Source organism: Hemibagrus wyckioides, linkage group LG11 (genome assembly GCF_019097595.1).
Source record: "Hemibagrus wyckioides isolate EC202008001 linkage group LG11, SWU_Hwy_1.0, whole genome shotgun sequence".
Taxonomy (NCBI): domain Eukaryota; kingdom Metazoa; phylum Chordata; class Actinopteri; order Siluriformes; family Bagridae; genus Hemibagrus; species Hemibagrus wyckioides.
In genome coordinates this window covers 10,860,716-10,885,499 of record NC_080720.1, presented here as the reverse complement: position 1 = coordinate 10,885,499, position 24,784 = coordinate 10,860,716, and the positions used below count along the sequence as shown (strand labels likewise).

General features: G+C 37.6%; 1 protein-coding gene across 1 annotated transcript; it reads right to left on the bottom strand.

The window, feature by feature from the left end:
- Positions 1–14,923: 14,923 nt before the first annotated feature.
- glulb (glutamate-ammonia ligase (glutamine synthase) b) lies at positions 14,924–18,598 on the bottom strand. Its single transcript, XM_058403575.1, has 6 exons — positions 18,441–18,598; positions 17,229–17,420; positions 16,937–17,098; positions 16,677–16,823; positions 16,233–16,560; positions 14,924–15,922 (listed from the first exon to the last, which is right to left on the bottom strand). Exons 2-6 carry the CDS (start codon positions 17,392–17,394, stop codon positions 15,607–15,609), a joined length of 1,119 nt encoding a protein of 372 aa, XP_058259558.1. The 5' UTR covers positions 17,395–17,420; positions 18,441–18,598; the 3' UTR covers positions 14,924–15,606.
- Between the last annotated feature and the right edge of the window lie 6,186 nt (positions 18,599–24,784).

Here is a 24,784-nt window from a genome sequence, read left to right as displayed (position 1 = left end):
CAACATGACTGTGCACCAGTGCACAAAGCAAGGTCCATAAAGACATGGATGACAGAGTCTGGTGTGGATGAACTTGACTGGCCTGCACAGAGTCCTGACCTCAACCCGATAGAACACCTTTGGGATGAATTAGAGCGGAGACTGAGAGCCAGGCCTTCTCGTCCAACATCAGTGTGTGACCTCACAAATGCGCTTCTGGAAGAATGGTCAAAAATTCCCATAAACACACTCCTAAACCTTGTGGACAGCCTTCCCAGAAGAGCTGAAGCTGTTATAGCTGCAAAGGGTGGACCGACGTCATATTGAACCCTATGGATTAGGAATGGGATGTCACTTAAGTTCATATGCGAGTCAAGGCAGGTGAGCGAATACTTTTGGCAATATAGTGTATTTGTGGTTAAAATCCTTCTAAGATCTGTGTGCATGATTGCTGACAGCAGGTCAGACTGGTTCAACAAGGATATACAGACATGTCTAATGAGACTGCATTACTCCATATGATTTACCTGCTTAAATAAATGTCCTGAAACTCTTAACCCTTTTTATAAACTGTTGCTTCAATTCCAGGAAATGAAAAAACACAAAATCTTGCAGAAATGAACGTTTAACACTTGATTTCCATTGATGATTGCCTAAAACATGTGAGCCACAAACCTTCCTTGACGCTAACTACTTGTCAACACATGCTAATTCAACACAAGTGTGTTGAAGGAGCTTCCAGAGATGCTGCCAATTTCCAGCATACTGTACATATAGTCCAATAGTATTAGAATGGCAAGGTCAGTTATATTCTTTTTTTGCTATACATTGAAACCATTTGGTTTTCAAGTTCAAACAATTAATATGAGATGGTAGATCAGAACTGAATTTTATTTCTGATATTTACATCTAGTTATGTTGAAAATGACATCTAGTTATGTAGAAAATGACACACTTTTTTGAAGCCACCCATTACAGTCATAAAAAAAAATATTGGTGAATGACTGACAGTGTTCATTGCTGACCAGGTGTGTCCTGTTATACTGATTGTTTGAACAATGAATAGCGCTCAGAGTCTACTCTTGGTTTGAGCCCTGGGTTTCACCTGTGTATTTGTTGTTAAAAAGGATAGACCAAGTTAAAGACCAGAAAACTGTTCACAGGATAAAAAGTAAGTCATTAAGAAGTTGACAAAAGAGGTAAAAAAAAAAAAAGATCATAGCAATTGCACAAACTTTGGACAATTCGGAAAGTCCTGAAAAAGAAAGTTACTATACGATGTACTAATAATCATACATCATATAAAACAACAGATAATGACATAAATATTGTAAGAGCTGTGAAGAAGACCCCTCAAACAACAGTCAGTGGCATCACCAACAACCTCCACAGGGCAGAGGTGAAGATATCACAAGCTGCCATTCATAGAAAACGTACCACAACATACAACCACTTGATCAGCAGTATCCGAAAGACAGATTAGAATTCACCAAAGAAATACAGAGATGAACCCGAAACGTTTTGGAACCAAGATGAATTATCTGCAAGTGATGGAATGGACAAAGTGTGGAGGAAGAAAGGATCTGCTCAGCATCTAAAACACATGAGCTTATCATTCAGGCACATTGGAGGTAATGTCATGGCTTCGGCTTACATGGCTGCTTCTGGAACAATCTCACTAATCTTTTTGGTGATGATGGTAGCAGCAGAATGAATTTATAAGTCCATAAAAAACATTTTGTCTGCCAATTTAAAGAGAAATGCATCCCATATTTGGGAGGAACTTCTTAATGCAGCAAGGCAACACACTGCCAACACAACAAAGGACTTTATCATGTGGAGATGTTTTGGCCAAATCAGCGGACCTTAACCCAGTTGAGCAGCATTTCACCTGAAGGGAGTGAAAGGGAGAATAGTAGTCTCACACTTTCACAGAAAAATGTTACATATAGATGCTTATACAATTTGCACCTTCTCTACATTAATAATGTTTTGTCACAAGCATACACTGCAGAGCAACATTTTCTTTAACATTTTGAGTGTCACCCATTTCAAGCAGAATGCTATTACTTTTCATATGACTTCATTTGGTTAGACATAAAATTCTCCTTTTCATTTCAAACACAATCTGACTTGCACTTCACACTTTATTACAGTAGAGGAACATGGGTGTTTTAAAAAAGTCTGGTATATATCAAATGTTGGTAAGTAATAGTGTACAATCTTATCTGGAAAGAGCAGGTGTGGATGCAAGGTTTCATTCCAAGCACACAGAAGCCACACCTCATCTATTTAAAGCCAAGATCAAATGATTGAAAAGGTGGAAATAGTTGTAGCCTAATTGGAATGAAATCCTGAACCCACAGCGGGGCTTTCCATGTCTTTTAGTTTTGTTAATTAAGCTAAAGTTCTGTTAATTAAACAGCTCATGAATTAAGATACTGATCTGTTAATAAAGCTAATTATCTGTTAATTAGGCTACCTTCTTGCTGCATTCTAATGCCCTGCAGAAAAGAGATTTTTAACCCTTTTTCCATTTATTTAATTTGTCATATAGCACTATATAGACCAGTTTTCTAATTTTTACCAATTCTGCAATTAAGCTACTGTTCATTTATGAATACTTTAAATAAACTAAAAGTAAAACTAAACTTTCAGTTAACAGGGTACTAGGAAACTGAGGAGAACATGAACCTAAACATAAAGACTGTCTCGTGCTCATCTCAGGACCCTTATTTACACTCTCTTTATACTGAACATTCTTTCATAACACTACGTAGTACTGTATATATGAGTCTCAGGACTCTTATTTACACTCTGCTCATACTGAATATTTTTTCAAAACATTACGTAGTACCGTTTGACTTTACTGTATACAGTATATATATATACACCGATGTATTTATATAACGATCAGGAATAACATTATGACAACCTGCATAATATTGTGTTGGTCCCCCTTTTGCTGCCAAAACAGCCCTGCCCAATCGTAGCATGGACTCCACTAGATCCCTAAAGGTGTGCTGTGGTATCTGGCGGCAAGATGTTAGCAGCAGATCCTTTATGTCCTGTAAGTTGTGAGGTGGGGCCTCCGTGGATCAGACTTGTGTCATCCTGGTGCCATGTGTTTCCCTAGTAAACAACAGGTGCCATGATGAGGAGATAATCAGTGTTATTCACTTCACCTGTCAGTGCTCATAATGTTTTATATATATATATATATATATATATATATATATATATATATATATATATATATATATATATATATATACATCATGTGATGTGTTACATCATGTGTTTACATATGCAGTGCTTTGAAAGTATGTTCAGTTAAAACAAATGAAAACAAAAGCAAATATGTCTGAATACTAATTTCCCTAAGTGTTTACATCATGATATAATTATATCAAATAATATTCTGGCTTTTGAAAGACAGGTAGAAGCAGTCATGGGACAAATGCAGGTTTTGCCTTTTATTGAAAACAAACAACGAAAACACACAACCCTAGCCACTTAGGTAATACGCAACATAAGAAACAGACAATAGGCGAGACAATTAGCAAACAGGTGTGAACTACGCAGAGCAAATAGCAGACCAGTAACCAAAGCTGAGCGCACAACAATGCTGCAGCAAGGAAAATAGGTGTCTGATAATCACAGTAAAAACAACCATGCGAATTATAATTTTCATCAAAAGTTGCAAATGTAGATTGATCTCCCATAATGAACAGTCGTGCCAATATGGGTGTGTTTGTAGAAAGATTTAATAATGATTTTTGTTGATTATAGAAACATTCTAAAAAATGCAGTAAATGAAACGATCTCTTCAAGTACAAGATCTCTTTCAGTCAGTGTAGATAGTTTCAGTTGCTGGAGGAGTTCACTTTTGCAAATGAAACACTGCCAGGCATTTGAGACAGAGCACTTGTGTGAATGTAACCCTGCTTGTTTACCAGTGCACCGCTCTGAAGGAACTTTTGTAAAGCCTCGCTCTCCCTTGCTCTTTTAGAGTTGTGGGAATGTTCCCAAAGCTGGCTGATTAAAGGCAGGCAGTGGGGGAGTGTGTAGCGTAAAGTCATGCTGCACAGCCCATGCAGAGGTTCGACGAGGACATTATAACGGTGAGAAAGGGAGTGAAATGATTAGTGCACTGCATGGCACCATATCCTACTTAATCCTAAAATTATGTCAGGTGTTTCTGAATCTTTTTTTTTCGCTGTTCGTTAGACGTAGGACACGGTATATCCTGACTTGTGTTTTTGAACACTCTTTGTATGATATAGTCCACTTGTTTTTACATCACCTGTTTATCCTTTTGTGCAAGGATTTGTTTAAAAAAAAAAAAAGATTACTGGTCTGCTGTTCCAGATTTCTACTGCAAATTTTAAAGAGTACAACAACAGCCTCAAGCAACAAAACATTCCCTGCCACATGTTACTTGATTTTGTTTCATCTTGATTTATAATGCCATCACAGAAAGTTTTCCAATATCTGATGAGTGCATGTACAGAATTGTTTGATGAATGATAAAAAGAGAAACTACATCTGGTGTTGGCATACATGATGTCATCCATGCTGGTTGTTAGCTTCCTACATGAATACTAAGAATCCAAAATATATCTGTATAATGTGAAAGAGGAAATACTGTATATGGTACAGGTAGGGGAGATCCCCAGAGAACTTTGTAGGATGGGCACTGATCACTGCATTAGGAAATGTAGGCTCTTTATAGATGTTTTATTACAAGTGACCAAGCATTCTCAGTTTATTGCTTGCTATTTCTATTTCTTTTTCTATTTACCCAAGAGAACAAAGCTTAGTCCTTTGCTTACAGCTTTCTACACTACCGTGCCTTCTATCTTAGTTTACCCTAGACAGGAATCATGGTCACAAAAATAAATCTCCTCTCTTGCCTAGTTTATGGCATCTGACTTAAAAAACAGCTTCCTGGTGAAGGAAATACCTTTCTACATGTAAGTGACACAATCACAAAATATTTTCCTCCTGTATCTGGTCTCTTATCTGCTGCATTGTAATCATACCTGGTATTTTGTACTGTCTTTAGTGACCTATGACCTGCAATTACAGCAGCTATTTTGCGTGCTGATTGTCACGTACGTGTGAGTGTGTGGGGAAGACTCTGAGCTCTGACTTTTTAAAAAATGCAACTTAAATGGTTCAAAGAAGCACCAAAAAGTGAAGATCATCCACATTTAAAGACTATGATTAAAAAAAACAAACAAAAAAAACGTTAGGGTTATTACAACATAGTAGTTTGCTAATTTAGTCAGATAACTGAAATAAATCAGAATACATTTTATATGACGTATGCCCGAACACACAAGGAATGAACAACTTATAAACAGTAAGAGATTAATATTTGGTTACAGTGCTGCAATCCTTTTCAATGTGTAACTAATATGCCAAGAATGCAAGTGAAAGGACAGTACAGAGGAGTTCCAACTGTCAAGAAGTTCTGTATATGTGGAAAGTAGAAATGTTCATTTACGGTGCACGACTAATACAAGCAAAAAAAAATACTGACTGGCAAAGAACCGCATTACAGTTGCACAAATCAGCACACCCACGCTTTATTCATAATAATCATACTATTCTACGTTCTATATATATATTGGTTAATATTTCCATGTACTTTCTTCCTTTTCCCCCCACATAGTATAGTAAATTCCATTTTGATCGTAATTTTGTTTGTCATTCTGTGTATGGTTGTGGATGTGAGAGATGAAAATTGTTTAAAGTGTATTAAGATTCTACGCATCTCTGGAACTATCCTGGAGGGATAAAAAATATCCCCTGTGTACCACATCCCTCCATGGGTTGAAATCTGGTAGCTGTGAAGGCTGTTCTCTGCCTTGTGGATGAGGATTTGAAGTGGTTTATGCACCGCAAGGCATTTAGACACGGTACTATTGCATACCTCACTATGTAATTATTACAGTACTGCTCTTGTCTACAGTCTGACTTCATCCTGAATTAAGAATCTCAGTTGGTTGGGTTTTTTTTCTTGCATAAACAAGTGTCATGGTTATGAACTGTCCACTTCTAACCACAACGTCCAGCCCTATTGTGACTCACTCTGGATGGTGCCATGGATACGCTGGACAGTTTATACTCAAGCCACACTGTTCGTCAGGGGATCATTTTACTGTAGCTTTGTATGTAAGAACTGCCGCTGTAATTATACAACTCCTATTTCAACACAATTAGTACTACTTAACTTTATTACAGAAAAATGTGGAAGAATAATAATCTATAATTTCATACGTCACCCAGAGTAGAACTGTTTACATTTCATGCCCGATTTCTCTCAGTTTCTTTGTCATCTCAGGGAATTTTTTCTCTCCACTGTCACCTCTAGATGGTCATTAGTGATGTAAATCTATACCTGTTTTGTGGCAAAGCTACTTTGTCACAATGTGTGATGTTAATAGAGCTTTACTGAGTTATCCAGTTAGATCCAGTGTTTACCTAGTAGCTCATGCACAGGGTACTCCTCCCCTTCTGTCTGCTCCTGGGTCACCAGAGTACACCAGAGTGCACCTTCATCAACATGCGCACACACAGACACACACACACACACACACAGTGTCTTGACTGTTTTTATTAAAACATACACAGACTGAAAGATTCATGTTCACATATTATCAGTCTTTTTTTGTAAAAATGTGTGTAAACGTTTGCTTAAGCCAAATCAAACAAAACATTTTTCCACCAGATTTACATGCTGTAAGTGGATAAATGGCAGTCACATGCAAATTACAAGGTGTCTGCATGGCACAGGTGATATGCGGATCACTGCAAAAGGTGAAATTATCAAAATTACCCTTGCTATGTTGGATAACTGCATCCTCACTAGGGTTTAGGGCTGGTGGAGGAATGCACTCTGAAGTACACTAGGAAGTACAGTATATGGTTTATTGTAAGTTGAGACATGCCAGATCAGTCACTTATCACATTTTGAAATGTGCCAAAATAGTTGCCAAGCACAGCTAACTCCTCCAGTAGTATCAATTTTGTCATCTGAACTGCCTCAGCTTACAGATACCATATGAGAAGAACAGTCTGCCCTTCTTTTATATACTGCCATTACTTCTGAATTACTAGTCTTATTTGCTTTAAATAGATTTGGGTTGGCTTGCTGGAAAAAAAAACTATTTGTATATGTATAAATAAGTGAATTTAAACAGGACAGTATAATCAATATATTATGAATTAAATGAAGTACATTTTTTGCAAATTATAATTTGAATCGGATCAATAAATGTTTGCTTTAGTTAGTCTAGTTATGCATAATTTTACACACACTCAGGAGAATGAGTAGGATATGAAAGTTTTTCTGAATTTACAGGACTTTTATGAATACAATATTGTGTAGATGCTTGTACGAATGAACAATTAGAATGAACTAGAATGAATTACAGTGATTTGTGTGTGTGTGTGTGTGTGTGTGTGTGTGTGTGCGTGCGTGCCAGGTCAGTGCTGATATCAACATGAGACTCGTTTTCCCAGAACACAATGTGGCCCACAAATATTTCTGTTATAGACTACACTTCCACACTCATTCTCCTGATATTCACACACCTGAACACAATCAGCTTCACACTCTATATAAGGACTGACTCCAGTTCCACACTCATGTTGTGAAGTGAAGTGTGGGGTGTATCTACCGGAACTTGCCATTATTTCTGTGCATTCTTATTCTGCTATTGACTTTGTTCTGCATGTCGTTTGTGATTTTTCATTTTACCTGCATATTGAGCATTGCTGATCACCTGACTGACCACTAACTTGACTGTTACCTGTTTTGGATTTGTTTGCTTTCATTTGTAATAAAACCACAAAATCCATTTGCATTTGTCTTCACTTCCAACTCATGACAGTGTGTGTGTATGTGTGTGTGTGTGTATGCTGTGACCCCCCCACCGCTGTAGTCCTTTTCAGGCAAGTCTTTGTGTTCTCATCCCAGCTTGCCTTGCTTTCTCAGCTGCATAACTGAAGCAGCAGGCAACCTTGACATTGGCGTCATATCACAGTTTGTCCCTAAACATGACATATTCGTTTCTGTTCTAGGTCACACAACCATCCTTCATCTCATGGAACAACTCATCAGTGATTGTGTGTCTTCGAACAGCCAGGTGATGTGTGAGAACAGAAAGAGTTGTTGCCGGTTGCTCTGGAAAGCTGGAATAATAATTTAATATCAGAACTCGTGCAGGTATTTTGGCTACATTCGAGACAACAATTTGCTATACACCCAAAACATCTCTTGCCATCACATCAGATCCCAAGCTGTACACTAAAAAACTAAAAACCCCAAAACATTTTGATATAAGAACATTATAACAGACAGTGTTTATTAGCTTTTCCAGGCCTTTGGGGAATTTTTTTGCTTAAACTTTACACTTAGAGGTTTTTACCAGAAATGCATACTCAAACCTAATAAAGTCCTCTGATCTAGAACTAGAACTAGAGTCCTGTTTTGTGGAACCAGCCGGTTAAGCATAGTATGAATTTTTCTCTTTTCTTCTTCCTATTCTATGATCTTACTTGGAATGCACCAGTAAAGATTTCATGCCTTGCTCTTTTTTATCTTCACTGGAGTGTCACGTTTTAAACAAGTCTAACAGCAGATCAACTTGCTTTGTTTAAGTTACTTTTGAAAGGTCAGCTCTTTTGGTGTTATATCATTTTTATCTACATTTAATTTCTTTTTTTTTCTGCATTTGAATAAGCTCACTGTTGTCCGGCTCTTATAAATGGACTCATATAGGTACTCATGTTAAACACTAAAGGCTATCATGTGTGTGGCACTAAAACACTTTCAGGTTTTAAAACTGCTGATGGAGGCATAAAATTGTGACATGCACTGGTTTTAAAAAGGCTGACAGTAACCCCTTAAGCACACACACACACACATACGGTAAAACATACAAAACTGAATGGGTAGTCATCGCTGCTATGGCAACGTCACAGTTACTAGCCTCTCGAAACCTCCCATGTTTTTAGACATGTAATTCCCCTTAAAGCTCCCATTTCCTTCTGTGTACTCTGTGCTCACTGGTGTGTTAGCACATCAGTGTGTTTTTCAGTGTGCATGTATGTGTTCGCATGTCCACATGCGTTGAAGTATGTATATCCATTTTTATCACGCCTGTATATATTACTTTTCACGATTGTTTACGCACTGCCGCTGTGTCCTGGATTACGATTCTCAAAAACACCAAGCCATCCTCTGTTTTCCCTCTACTACTGGGACAAAACTCTGAAGACTACTGCGTGTCTACTCTATTTCTGGGTTCTACTCTTAAATTTTATGCAAAGATTTGGCGTAGAGCTCTCAGCACAGATTTTAGGGTTGAATCAACTTTCATTATTAGGCGGTCACTAAAACAAACAAACAAAAACACACATTGCAAATCATTTTAAAAATGGCCTCATGGTCCATGTCTTTCTTTACAAAAGTTTCTAAAAGTCAATAAAGAGACTAGAAATGGACCAGGGTGCATAAAATATGTATATATATTAGGTGTATGCAGTTGTATTATCCAAACGGATCTGTGATTATATTCACGTGTTTGTGAAATAGATACATGTGTGCTAGCACGTGTGTCTAGGTGCGCGTATGTGTTATCATCTAGATGTGAATCAGATTGTGTGTATATTATAATGTATATGTATAGTATGTCCGTGTGTGTTTACTGGGCTTGTGTATGTAATTGTGTGAGTGTGTGATTTGTGCGTAAGCTCTTAGTAATTGCCATTTGTGGTTGCCTTAATTGCATTTCCTAAACATATCCTCATTGCTGCTGCGTGTACATGACTGTAATCACCACACCCTGCTGTCTTGAGTGTGTGTGTGTGTGTGCATGGATCAGTTTATGTTTGTTTCTTCATTTAGGACCCAGACATGAGGGAAAGAGTGAACACAACATTTAATTTAAATCATGTGTCATACAAGAAGTATCAAAAACAACATACTTATATGTACTGCTCATACTAAACCCTACCCAGAAACAGTATCTCAGATTTGGTAGAACTGTGAACAACATAAATATTTCCAGTAAATCTATGATCATACTAAACCCTGACCAAAGCGGTATATAGGATGGCATGATGTAAATAACATAAATTTCCAGTATGTTTATGATAAACAGAGGTCACACAACTCAGGCTGAGTTTCCAAATAAGCAGCTACAGCATGTCTACATAAAACATGCCAACGTGAATCTGCAAATTTGCACCTTAACGGCTTTGTAATGTGTTAAAGTGGTTTTATTTCAATGCTCTTTAATTCTTCACTGTGTAAGATAAATGATATTTATCTTGATACAAACCAAAACAAAAATATTTATGCTAGTTATTTCGTTACTCTATTTACATTTTTATTCCTGTTTCCACCACTTTCCCACTGTTTCTTTGCATTTTTATTTAATCACCATTGGATCATACACATGATGGATCAGTCCTGCTGAACAAAAAAGCCAAGAAGAACCATCTAGAACAACACGTAATATGAAATTACATTAAATAATTCTACATTTAAAAACTACTAGAAATGCTCAAAGTTTTCAGTAGTAAAGCAACTAAAAATCCCCTGCATAAAAGCAGTATTTCTGAGGTAAATGGCTCTTGTGAATGTACACTATTGGAAATGACCATATGACCAAGTTCTATAAAACATATTATTATCCTTTTGCCATAATTCCCTGGTGGTCCAGCAGCAGGATCCTGTGCTCTTCCAGGGCAAGAAACTAACCCAGCAACTGAAGGGTTATGCATTGTAAGAGGCCTGGGTCAGGAAAGACATCTCGTATAAAACCTGTGCCAAAATCACATATGTGGATTGGAATGATTGGAAAAAGATGATCTGCTGTGGTGACCTTGAACAGAGAGCAGCTGAAGGAGAACAGCAACATTATACTAATGCAGTAAAGATACACAACTTCTAACAGCATCTGACAGACACTAACTGCTTTATTATTTGATCATTTTTGATCACCCATCCATTATGCATATTACAAGTTTTACCACCCCCCAAACAAGTGTATTTTGGTGAGATTTAGGGAATTTGTCTTTTTCTCTTTCTCAGTTTCCTTTCAAGTTTTCTTATATGGAAAGTCATCATCTGCATAGCAACTTGTGGTTGGAAACATGACCTATCCTTTGCGCTCTTCACAGCAGAACATGCATTCTCTCAGTATCCATGATTACATGTGAAGATGGAATTTAAACCTTTTATAGAAATATAAGGCATTACTTAATATTTTGTCATTTAATGTCCACTAATTTTGGCACTGTAGCTTAGTGATTAACATGTTTACTTTCAGGGTTGGCTTTTGATTCCTGCCCTGTACGTGTGTGGAGTTTGCATGTTCTCCCTGTGTTCAGGGGTTTCCTCTGGCTATTCTGGTTTCCTTCCCTAGTTGAAGACATGCACTCTAGTCTCATTAGCATTTCTGAATTTCTTACGGTATGTGAATGGGTGTGTGTGTGTGCATGTGATTGTGCCCTGTGATGGACTGGCACCTCGTCCAGGGTGTCCCTGCCTTGTGCATCTTGTGTCTTGAACCTCTGAGATAAATGGTTCAGAAAATGAATGGATGGAATTCTAATAATGTAAAAACAATAGCCCTACACTGTGGGTAGCCTCCCACCATCCAACATTTTGCCTACTGCATAGCTAGTCACAGAATGTTAGCGTGTGCACTTATATCAGTGAATACAGTGAAGCCTTGTTTAAAAATACCATTTAGTTGAATAAATAAATGCAGTTCTAATAAGCCATTATTCATGAACATTTTTCCCCCAGATTAACAAATGTTTCGTTAATGCTGGTTTATTTCATACGTGTCTATGTTGAATTGTGCCAATCAAATGCCGATCATGAGCAGACCACAACTCACTTGCATTTAGTGATATCCATAAAACTCACCGCTCAAAGCTTTGCATCGACAAATTATCATGGCAAACATGCTCTGCTTGCAGTTATTGCATTAAAACCATCTGATCCTGCCCAGTTACATTCTAAATACTTTTCAAATAATAAGGCTATTATTGTGTCATGCATAAAGTTGAATGAATGCTATGAATGCTAACTCCTCCAAAAAAAAATAAAAAATCTAACACGCTACAGGTTTCCTTGAGTTGTTCACCTCGAGGAACCTTTAAAGCTGGATGTCATCATCTGTTTCTTTCTTTGCGACACGGAGGATGGTTTCTGTCCTTTAACTACTGAAATCTGTCACAGCCGTGTGAGCACTAACTTCAGATGTTATTTTTCGAGACGACGGCACGTCATTTGGCAGGACAGAATCACGGCAGAGGAATTACAGGATGCGCAAAAGCACACAAGCCTTTCATTTTATTCAGGATTTATAAAAAAAGCCAAATCCACGAGACTACAAAAACTGTAATCAAACGATGAGTTGGTGCTTCCTTTTAATCTGGTCTTCTATTCTCCCCTTTTCCTTCTTCTGCTATGTGAGGAAGTTTTTAGTTGAGACTTGCCCAGACTTGATGTGCTCACAACAATTCACGGTACCACAAAATCACCTCAAAGCTACAATATAATTGTTACTTTTCTGTGATAATTTTGTATATTCACAGACCTGATGACCTCATACGCTGTACACCTCTACCCTTATCCTTCTTTACTTTCGCAGGCGGCTATAAACATTTACAGGAACTTTTGGGAACAGAATTCTGTTTTGCGGGGAAAAAAGCTCTACGAAATCTCTGCTGGTCATGACATGAGAAACTTTTACAGGCTCAATTTAGACTGGGAGTCAAAGGAGAATTTCCTCATATAACAAAAAACACCTGTAAAATGTTTTTTTATTTTTTTAACAAAATTACTTGCAGCATCATAGATAACGTGATAAAGCTTGAGCTTGTTTATCATGATATGAAGATTGTAAGAAGGAATTTGCATTCAGTGTGTTCAATTAACCAATAAATTTTATCATAAAAATCACTAGTGGTCATAAAATTTGGAAACATAAATACGGCTCAGAGATATGAAAACTACAATAGAAAAATGAGAAAATCTTTAAAAAAAAAACCCCAACTTGGTTAGTTTATTAATTTTTAATCTAAGATTGCGTGCAACTGCCCACATTTGCACTTCATTGAAATATAGCCATATTGTTTCTGCTACTGATCTTTTTCTACCTGATAGAAGTAAATACCTATTTATGTAAATTCTATTTTTCATTCTATTATATCACAGAAAGTTGCAAAAGCATTTCACTGCACATCTTACAGAGTATGGTCGTGACAATTCTTTCGATACATCAACTAATAGTCTATTACATGCACTGAAGTGTCGTCTTTCCCCGGTGTCTACACATACTTTCATTTTTATGTTGGCTTGTTTTTGCTTGGCTGTTTACAAAGATGGTTCATATTACTTCCTTAAAGACAGCATCACAGAAATGCAAACATGTGATGTATTCTCTTTTAATTTGTATTCACTTTCTGTTTTAAAAGGGCACATACACACCCTTCCTATAACTGTCTCATACAATAAATGTTACAATCACAAGACTTCTTGTCAGCTGCAGCCGTTTCAGCAAATGGTCATGTTGTCACACTGCATTTCTAAAACAATAGATTATTTATTATCTGTTTTAATATCCTGTAATCATGTCACTATTGGTTACTACGAAAGGTTTCGATAGAGTTGTGCAAAAAAGCCTTAAAAAACACATGTAAATACATGTTGTAGACTGAGCTAAAACTTGCCAAGCCTGCTACTTTCAGTTTATGGTAAGTTCTAGCTGCCGATTGCCTTGGCATGGGTCATATGCTACATGTGGAAGAAGATTTAACGTATTAGATATTTATATCTCAATCAGTGTAACTGGGTTAAATAAGGTTTCCATTAGAAATATCCAAGTTGAGATGGCTCGAATGGCATATGTCTTGTACATTCTAGTGAATGTAGTGCTAGTTTGTTCACACTGTGAAACTCAGCAAGATGTACTGTGCTGTTTTTATCCAGATAGGAACACTTCAGCTACTTTTTGTAGCAGAAGTGCTCTGAATGTCCACTAGGTCACAGGCAGAGTATTTGTTATTTAATCAATGGTTGACGTCTACATTATTAACTTTTCCACTTTACAGATCAAGTATGTGGCTGATTTGAAGATTTTAACAGGGTCTCTTAAACATAGGTCAAAAAAAATCTGTGATCCTGAAGCAGATGCATTCCCTGACACTTCCTTTATTTAAGCTCACCTACTTTGTTGTATTCATTTGATATCCATGTTGCTCTGTTAGTTTTTCATCGAGGTTTAACTTAAGCTGGTTCGGAATGTTGCATTTAAGCAAAAAAAGGACCTGAAAATCCTTAGATATTGAATGTGGCCCTCCGGTCACCGGCTCTTTAATACAGGCTTGATTTTTGCCTGTGCTATAGAATGCTGTATGGGTTTTAGCTCATTGTACTATTTTTAGCCAAAGGTTATTGTGAAGTGTTATCACTCCAAAGCTTTACATATTTTTAGTAAGATCACATAGGGCAATACTGACTGTTGAAAAACACTGGATTTTAAGACTTTCACAATTTTCACCAACAAGAAAAGCAGATATTTTCCATTTTATATTTTTAAGCAAACGTTTGAAACGGTGTGAAAGTCTCATATCTATTTAGTGGCACGCAAACTACCCAATTGTGCAATTCTTCCTATACCGAGTGGCAGAGATAATCCTAGATCCTAAATGGAATCAGTGCATGGCAAGGTACCTTCCCACACACCCTTTCCCACAGCTTTGGGGAAATTTAAAAGTAGAAAATCAGGTTTCACACACCAGACCTAAAAATTGTAGGAACCAACCAGCCAAGTTGTTGATCACCCAAGATATGTTTACTGTACTGTTACCGACACCCATGCAAATCAAGGAAGCGAGTACAAATATATCAGAAAATACTACGTTTTAATGTACCTGTAATAGTTAAAATCTGTTACAAAATTATACACTAAGAATAACACCGAAGTCATTAAAAAGATGTACATTTGCTTTTTGACCCATAAAAAATGAAATCAGTCATCTGTACCCTAAACTGGATAAGAACAAAACATGATTATAAAAGGAATATAAAATCATTTGGGTAGTCCCATGTTAATGCTCAAAAACAGAGGGTGACAGGGAAAACTAACTTCATATTATGCGAACAGGAATCTTTCATACATCAGACAACCAGCATCCAGAATAAGGTCTGTTACAACAATTTGGCAGTGATGTGTTGAGGCTGAACCAAAACCAGAGTTATAATTTTTTTTTAAAACAGTGAGGAAGAGAGACAGCTAGTACCTTTCTTCAGTCAGCTCCACCTAGGCTCTTGTAGCACATTGACCAGTCAACAATGTACAAGGATCCAGTAAAACCATAGTGTACAGAAAAAAATATTTTATATATTATATATATATATATATATATATATATATATATATATATATATATATATATATATATATATATATATATATATATATATATATATATATATATATATATATATATATATATATATATATATATATATATAGTGTTACCCCAAATTACTTATATAAAAGAAGGCACATTGGAGTTCTTTACAGTTCATTTGTACTCTTTGGGCTCTTCCCCTTCCTCATTAAGTAGACATGTGCGAATGATCGCTTCCGTCACAGCATATGGGTCGCAGTTAGCAGCGGGACGGCGATCCTCAAAATAGCCTCGCTTCTCCTGGCCCACGGCTCGTGGGATTCGAATACTGGCCCCACGGTTTGCCACACCAGCTGAGAAATCGTTGATGCTTGAGGTTTCATGCCGACCAGTCAGACGTCTGGCGTTGTCACGCCCCCCTTTAGGGTCATAGACACGAATGTGGTACTGATGCCTCTTGCCCAGCCGCTCAATAGCCTCCTCAATATGGCTGCAAAAAAAAGAAAAAAAAAAAGTGATCCTCAGCATGAAGAAAAAAAAAAAGTCCCTTTCTATAAGTCTAATAGTCAAGGTGTCAGGACTTGACCATTTCCAAACTGCTTCATCTACTCTTTCTAAAATAAAAATACATATGTATTGTATATACAATGACATTAAAATTAAAACTAGATTGTAATTACACATTAAAAGAGATGAGAGTTTAATTTTAATACAATTTCAATTATAGCATGCTACATATTAGGTCTTGTTAAAATTAACAGATCCATTACTACACTCTTCAACTGTAATTATGTCAGTACCTGAGGCCTCCATCCTCTCGCATGTTCTTGGTGCTGAAGTTGGTATGGCAGCCAGCACCATTCCAGTTGCCAGTCATGGGTTTGGGGTCAAAGGAGACCACAACTCCAAAGTCTTCACACACCCTGTGCAGGATAAAACGAGATAACCACAGGTGGTCTCCCATGTCTATGCCTTCACAAGGACCCACTTGGAATTCCCACTGAGAAGGCATGACTTCTGCATTGGTGCCGCAAATCAGAACACCGGCGTACAGACACGCTCTGTAATGGGCCTCGACAATGTCTCTGCCATAGGCCTTATCTGCTCCCACACCACAGTAATAAGGACCTGTTGAAAACACACAACATCCCCTCATTCAGTCATTCATGTACTCATCCTAAATAAGTAAGGGTAGAGAGTAGGACAGAATTAAAAACCATAGTGCAATCCACAAAAATCTTCACCTTGTGGTCCTGGGTAACCATTGGTGGGCCAGCCAAAAGGATGACCATCCATGCCAAGAAGAGTGTATTCCTGCTCCATTCCAAACCAAGGATGCTGGTCTGTCACCATACTCATAATCTTTTCACATGTATGACGAAGGTTAGTTTCTAAGAGAAAAATCGATAAAGTCCATACAGTCATTATCCACAAACACTCCTTCATAAATGACACTAGATTTGAAATTTTTACCAGCAATAATTAAGTGATATCAAATTCATACCTGCAGGTTTCCTGTTGTATTTGAGAACCTCACAAAGAACCAGCTTGTTGGGGTCCTTCCTGAATGGGTCTCTAAACATGGCCTTTGGTATGAGGTACATGTCACTGTTCGAGCCCTCAGCCTGGTATGTACTGGAGCCATCAAAATTCCACTCTGGGAGTTCTGCAGAAACCAACAAACCATAACTTCCAAGTCAAATCAGAGCAATCAGACTTCGATATTTAGCCAATGTTTACACACAAAGAGCATCTTGAAAAGAAAGACCCCATTAAAATAGTCAACTAAAGCGTACCTTCAATGCTCTTGGGTTCCGAGTCTAGAGTCCTGGACTTGCAACGAAGTCCCTCTCCGGTCCCGTCAATCCAGATGTACATGGCCTGCACTTTATCTCCCTGTGGCAGGTCCATGTACTGCTGCTTCACAGCTTTATTCATCTTCGAACTGGTGGAAAAGGCCATTTTTTCCTCTTGGGGCTATAAGAAACCTAGAATCACATAATTACACACCATAATTACTTTAGATGCTTGAAATCCTGCCTCAATGCAAGTAAAGAACATAGTAGATACAGTTTCACGATACTTTGGTGTAAAAAATGACCAATAAACATCCCAATACACCTCTTTTTATTTATTTATCTATCCCAATACACTTTTCTCTAAAACTAGAGCTCTGAATGAACAGATGCTCAGATATGAGCTTTAAAGAACCAGGGTACATTTTGTACCGTGTGTGATCTGTACTAAACTGAACTTGCAATTTCGGTCCTTTATCGAGTTCATTAACACCATTTAACTTCATTAATAGCCAATTAAAAAGTGTGTGTGTGTGTGGGGGGGGGGGGGGCCTCTAGCGTCCTCTAGCGTCTTCGTAAACTTCGAACAAGCAACAAAGAGTGAAGCTCTCAGAGCGCCATGCACACAAAGACACACCGCCATGATGGAGAGGGAGCAGAGCTACACAGGGTCCAGGGGCTACACCTCTACATGCCGGACAAAGCACTTCATCATCCTCATCTTCACCCCACACACTAATATAACCATTTTAAGTGCTTTAAGAACTTTACCTCGTCATTCACAATAGGACTTATTCCTGATCACGTACCTTAACCTTAACAGATCTAAAAAAAAAATTATACAAAAGGTTTCTTTAACAACAACAAAAGGCTGATAATATTCCTGAAAAGCCATACTGGGCTTTTATTTCACTTCATGTGTATTTCTCCTGCTGACCTGCCGCTCTACGAGAATGATGCAACAGACAACTGAAGTTACAAACGACTGATTATAACAATCAGAAACTTCCTTAACAGAAACCCTTAAATCAACCACATTCAGAAGTACTCCATTATCTGAATATTAAACATGTTTATTCAACATGATTGATTTAGAGAAGGGAAAAAATAAATTAAAAGATATTGTGCGACACCAAAAGTTAACACATAATTAATCTAATGAAAGAAAACTACACACACACACACACAAAAACCACACTGAATCTTCGTTACCTTTCAACAGGAATAAATAATAAGTAGATGACCAGTAGTGTGTCCAGATGGTTTTGGTGGAAAGCACAAAATCTCTTTCTCTCATCCTCGATACCGGTAAACGCGCCCGTGTCACGAACTTTTAAAGCGCCAGAGGAAGCTGCTGCTCTCTGATTGGATAATGGAGAGACATGTGACCAGGCAGACTTAGCGTAAGTGGGAAACCAAACGGGTTCGGTGACGAAATGGAAATCGAGCGATGTCATTGGAAGGATGACCCTCGGAGAGACAGAGAGAGAGAGAGAGAGAGAGAGAGAGAGAGAGCGAGAGAGAGAGAGAGAGAGAGAGAGAGAGAGGACGGATTGGATAACCGGTCCATGGCGTCGATGACGTAGTACCAACGGGAAGAGTCGATTGGACATAGGCAGGGCCAACCGGATGTCGAATATTTGTCTTTTATACTTGTGATTACATGTTAAACACACCCTCACACACACACACACACACGTTAGTGGTCAATAGCGACTCACAGTGGCGTGTCAAGGAAACACAGATCAACTTCACTACACAGGCAGTCTACAGTATAGCCAAGGGGACAAGTAGGAATGCAGGGATACAAGCTGGGAGGTCTGGGAGCCCTGATCAAATAGTGGTATAGGCCCCCTGTTTGTGTGTGTGTGTGTCAAGTCAAGTCAAGAAGCTTTTACTGTCATTTCAACCACATATAGCTGACGCAGTACATAGTGAAATGAAACGTGTGTGTGTGTGGGGACAGAAACCCATAAGCTGTGGGCCATTACGTTTTGTTTTAATTCGGTGTGAGGGTGTAAAATTTTATTTGTCCCTTTGTTTGTCTTGATTGGGTATTTTGTTTTATATTTGTTGTACAGCACTTTGGTTGCAACTCCTGTCGTTTTTAAATGTGCTTTATAAATAAACTAAACTAAACTAAACTACAATCCTTTCACCCCATTAGTAATGGCCATGTGTATAGAAAGCTTGAGACATTAAAACAGTACTTAATTAGCTAATCTCCAAGATTTGGAAATGTTCAAATTTAAAATGTTCGTATTTGTTCAAATTTCAGTAATGTCCATAATATTATAATATTGAATATTATTTTTTACTTCTTGTAAATTATTGTGTGCCCACTAATTAAAACTGTCAGTCTTTTAGTGCAGTCAGAAATATAGCCTTCATACATATATATGATTTTGCCCCCTGGTGGTCCAGCAGCAGGATCCCGTGCTCTCATTACTGTTGCCCGGGTTCGATTCCCAGGCAGGGTGCTAACCCAGCCACTGAAGAGTTAACTCTCAGTGCTGGTCCCAAGTCCGGATTAAATGGGAGGGTTAAGTCAGGAAGGGCATCCCGCGTAAAAACCTGTGCCAAATTGAAATGTGCAGACCACACGCTGTGGCGACCCCAAAACAGAGAGCAGCTGAAAGAAGAAGAACAACATACATATATATGTGATTTTGTGGTAAGGTTTAAATCACACTATTACTTTACACTACAGCCAAGAGAGAATCCCAAAAGTGTAATACATTTAATTTCAAACTATTTTTAAACTATTTTTCTTTTAAGTATAGACATGTTATAGAGGATCACAGACTTTACATATAAGCCTGGGGCTGTAATATAAACAGATGAGGAACAGTGAAATTGTCTGAATATTTTCTGAATGCAACGCAAGCCACAAAACAACAGAACATATGGTCAGTGAATTGGGGAGGAATTTGGATGGTTTATGATTGTCGTCAGTAAATGACAGTCTGTGCTGCTTTCATTGTTGCATATCATTTGGGCTGGTCTCAATAATTTGAGCACTTAGTACATTGGGCGGTTTCAAATGCTTCAAATGTTTCGATGATCAAACTGCAAACTGTTTTAAACTCAAACACAGAACACTTCTGTAAAGACTGTCATGTGATCCCATGACACACACACACACACACACAGAGAGAGAGAGAGATCTTGGCTTAATTATTAATGTTTTTGACTTACTGTTTATGCTACTGTTGTTTATTTTATATGCTTCACTTCACTGTGTACTGCATCAGCTATATATGGCTGAAGTGACAATAAAGTTTCTTTGACTTGACTTTTGACTTTGACTTGATTTAATTTTATTTGCACCATCCCTAGTATACAATACTGATACATCATTGCCACCTGTTGGATATATTTTGATCTGCAGTAACAACCTTACAGTTAGGGTAAAATATGAAAGGTAAACATTTTTGTATTCAACAAGTATGAGAACAAGTTTTTGTTCTAGCCATAATGCTCATGTTTCATTTTTCAACAGGCAAATAGCAGCTTAGTACGCAAAATCTCATGAGAATCAGTACATTTCTGACAAAAGTGCATCATCACTGGCTTCTTACGCTGTACAAAAGTGCCTTAGGAACTTATTTACATTACACTTACTATATTTACTCATTTTAATGTGACACAATTGAGATAGGATTCAGTCATAACAAAAAGTCAAACGACTGAGAAGAAAGTGCACAAAAGTGGCTCTTTGGATGTGCTGAGATTTAAACCCCCTTCTGGAGTTACAGGGACATTTTATTAAAATGAATAAAAATTGAATAATCAAATGAATAACAAATGAATGACATGCCAAATGTGTTATTTTGTGTTTGATAAAACATGGACACATATGTACACATATACATATAGGGACACATATTTTCATATTATACACATATTTATTTTTGCTTGTTTTTATTTTAAACAAAACCATTTTCTACATATCAGTATTTCAGGAATATTGGCCCACATTCAATGCACATTTATTACATTAATCATCACTACTGAACCTCATTCTTAATGTCTAACAAAGTGGGAGAGATTTGGTCATCTTCACAGTGGAGCTGGGGTCAGCAGTCCCCATTTTATAGCAAATGTGCTGATAGTGTTGAGGATCAAAAATTTGTTTTTTGGTATCAGCTGACCACGACAAAGAGTTGAGAAGACTTGATGTGCAGTTTCTTCATTTAGTTGGAGGCTTCTTTTATGTGTTTAAAAGGTAAAGGTAGAAGAAAAGGCAAATAGTGCTATGCATACTATATAGTGTATTACATTGCATTTATGCATGTAATATAATGTACTTTTCTCCCTCTCTAATTACAGCTTGTGTAATACCTCGCTTTCATCTCTCCCTCTCTCTCTCTCTCTCTCTCTCTCTCTCTCTCTGTGTCTGTCTGTCCGTGTGTGCATGAGCTAGTGAACAGAACAGTGCTCCTAACCTTTTACAGACACCATGTGCCATGGGACCATGTTAATAACCAAATCAAAATTTTCAGATTTAAATTAACACTGAAGAGAAAACCTGATTTTCAGCGCTCATTAAAAACAGTCACGAGGGGGTTGAAATGTTCCCATGGGTAGCAAATTAAGTAGGACTTATATTAGGACCATTTTATATGTTCTCTCTGTTTTTGTAATTCCTAGACTGCCCTTCCAGATGGCAGTGCAACACCAGATGCTTCCCTACCGTATCTCAGCAATGAGGAGACCAAGCACATGTTCAATACAAATAAACCTGCAGGCTATTAGCAGCATACAGTGCTCCTGTTGTTTGGGTTAAATTGCTGTATTCTCTTTCATAAGGCTTGAGCAAGAGCTACTGAAGATACTACAATTTCATAATATAAATTAGGATGGTGATGGAAATCCGAGTAGCTATTTCTAGCATTATGGCTGTGACATTTACATACATAATGAGCTGCAAAAAGAGTCTGCCTGGACAAGCTTATCATCAATGTGACAATTTGGACAACTGGTCAAAATTGCATTATATCGTACGTGAAGAATGCCAGAGAGAAGACATAAGTATATTCAGAATGTATATTCAGATGTATAGTAGCTTATCATTGTTAACAATTGGACAATGTATGCACAGTTGTAGGGAAATGAGAATTTTCTACAAACACTGTAAATTATGTGAAACATAAATGACAAAAAAAGACACATAAAAGTTACATCTTTAAAACTGTGTAAACTTGATGCCTTGGTGAACACATTACTGAGAAAATTATATATCCTGGAAGTGACATTGTTACATTAAAGATGTGATGTGTGTGAAGGTTAATTTTTTAAAAAAAGTGTTTTTATTGGTCCATTTTAAGCTGGTCCTGGTCCGCCTTGATATGTCCCCTAAATACATGTCCTATTCTGGTCCATATTATGTTTGACATTTCGTATGCCTACGCATACACAACAGTTGTCTTTTCTACAGCCTAAAAAACATTCTCTTTCACTGAGTGACATCTAATGAGCACCCACAAAGACACATTTTCCCCGCCTATTACATGCCTTTGTGCTCAGAAGCCAAATCCTTGTTTTATTGGGCAGTGTGTGTATTAAAATAGCTGTAATTGCTCATATCTTGAAATAGGTGTAGTTTCTCACACATTTACTTTATTATACCTTCATTACACAAGAGGTGAGTGCAACCCTGATGCAACTCAGCATTAGATGCTCTAGTTACACCTGACTGTATATCAATGATTTTGTGTACCTGAATGTGAATTGCTGAGATATGAGAAAGTTTGTTATTTCTGCATGTGTATGATAGGACTAACCTTTATTAATGCCTCAATTAAGTGAAAAAAAAAAAGATAAACAGAAATATACACATATTAATAACATGGGTGAAATACAAATGAACACTCAGGAACATAGAAATATAGCTAGTAGGGTGATTAACACCTTAAACTACAATGAAAAAAAATGTTGTTTTAAAAGGGAGTGTAAGTCTGGAGACATGAGCAGGTCCTGGCATTACACCAGCTCACTCCCTTTGTTTGTCATCTTTCGGGCTTTAGGTTTGCTAACACATATACACCAACCGATATGTTGTAGCTGGAGAGCCCTAAGACGTAGATGGTTCCTATTTGGATCCAGAACTCAAGAATTAGCAAATTTTGCAATTCTACCTTGGGTGTGTATGACATTCTCATAAACAGCTACACAAATATTAAATCTTAAATTTCCTAATAGAATAAACATCACTCTAAAGGTAAAGGGCAAAAGATGGCTTTGGCAGGACTCTGACCGGCTACAGCTATGCAGTGTGTATTGGCTACTATAGTGACACAAGATGATCCCAGTATAAGTCAGTATAAGTCTGTAATACAAAAAAAGATGAGTGCTAGTACGTTCAAACTTCAAAAAATTGAAACGGAAATATTGGAACATCATTAAGATTATCTCCTTTTATGTTAATTTTAATGTAAACTGTGTTCTTTTGGTCAGAGCAGCCCTCTGAATTTCTAGGTTAAGTGAAGATCAGATCATATTTAGGAGCCTTTCATGCAGAAATACAGATCATTCCAGTGTGTTCACCAACTTTTACTCACAACAATATTTCTAGAGGCTCAGTGCAATCAAATAGCCCCAGTCTGCCTATTAAAAGCATAGAAAAGACCATTTCAGAGATGTCTGTGAAATCATAATTGCATCACTTATGCTCTTATGTGCAATGAAAAGGCTTAAGATCCTGCGTTAATTATAGCCTCGGCCTTGCACAATAGAGAAATCGTGTCAAATTAGTATGCAGAACAATGCTTTATGTATCAGAAAATTAATCTACAGTGGTAATTTGAATTAAAAGTTTTCCAACACAGAATAAGTGGGACAGTTCAGTGGAGAATCCTTTTTGCTAACATGGTCGGACTCGCTTTAAAATTATCCCCCCCATCAGCCCCCCCCCCTTCTCTCTTTGTTACTCTCAGAGAAAAGCAATTAAAAAAAGCAATTGAGTGTGTGTGTTTCTATTCTCTAAAACCTGTCAGCTCCAAACCAATTTGGGGGACAGAAAGGCAAAAAGGGAAAGTGGTAGTAGATGAGAGGAGTGTGCTGTGTCTTTATGGAGATGATTGCCTGCTTTGTGGTGTGTTATGAGAGGCTGAATGAGTGAGACAGGGGGCAGTGCAAAGGCCAGTGGGGGGGGGGGGGTCTGCAGCTCTCCTTCTTCTCCATGCAAAGACCTGCTTATCTGCGTTATCGTTAGAGAGAGGATGAGCATATCTGATCAAACGTCAGAGATATTAAAAATGACAGTGTGTACAGCGTGAAGCCGCCTGCCATCGGGTCCTGTCCTTATTCACCACGCCATGGACCCAGTGAACTTGATCTTTTGATTTGTGTGTGTATACTGTATATATATATATATATATATTGTATCTACACCAATCCTGAATAAAATCAAGACTGTATTGATTGATGTTAAAGTAATTTAACCGTGGTTCACAGAGACATGCTGTGTTTTTCTGAACATGTTGTTCATTAAAAATTCTTGCTGGGCTCAAACCTTATACTCATTGTGAACATAGCAGTGCTCCAGAGATTTT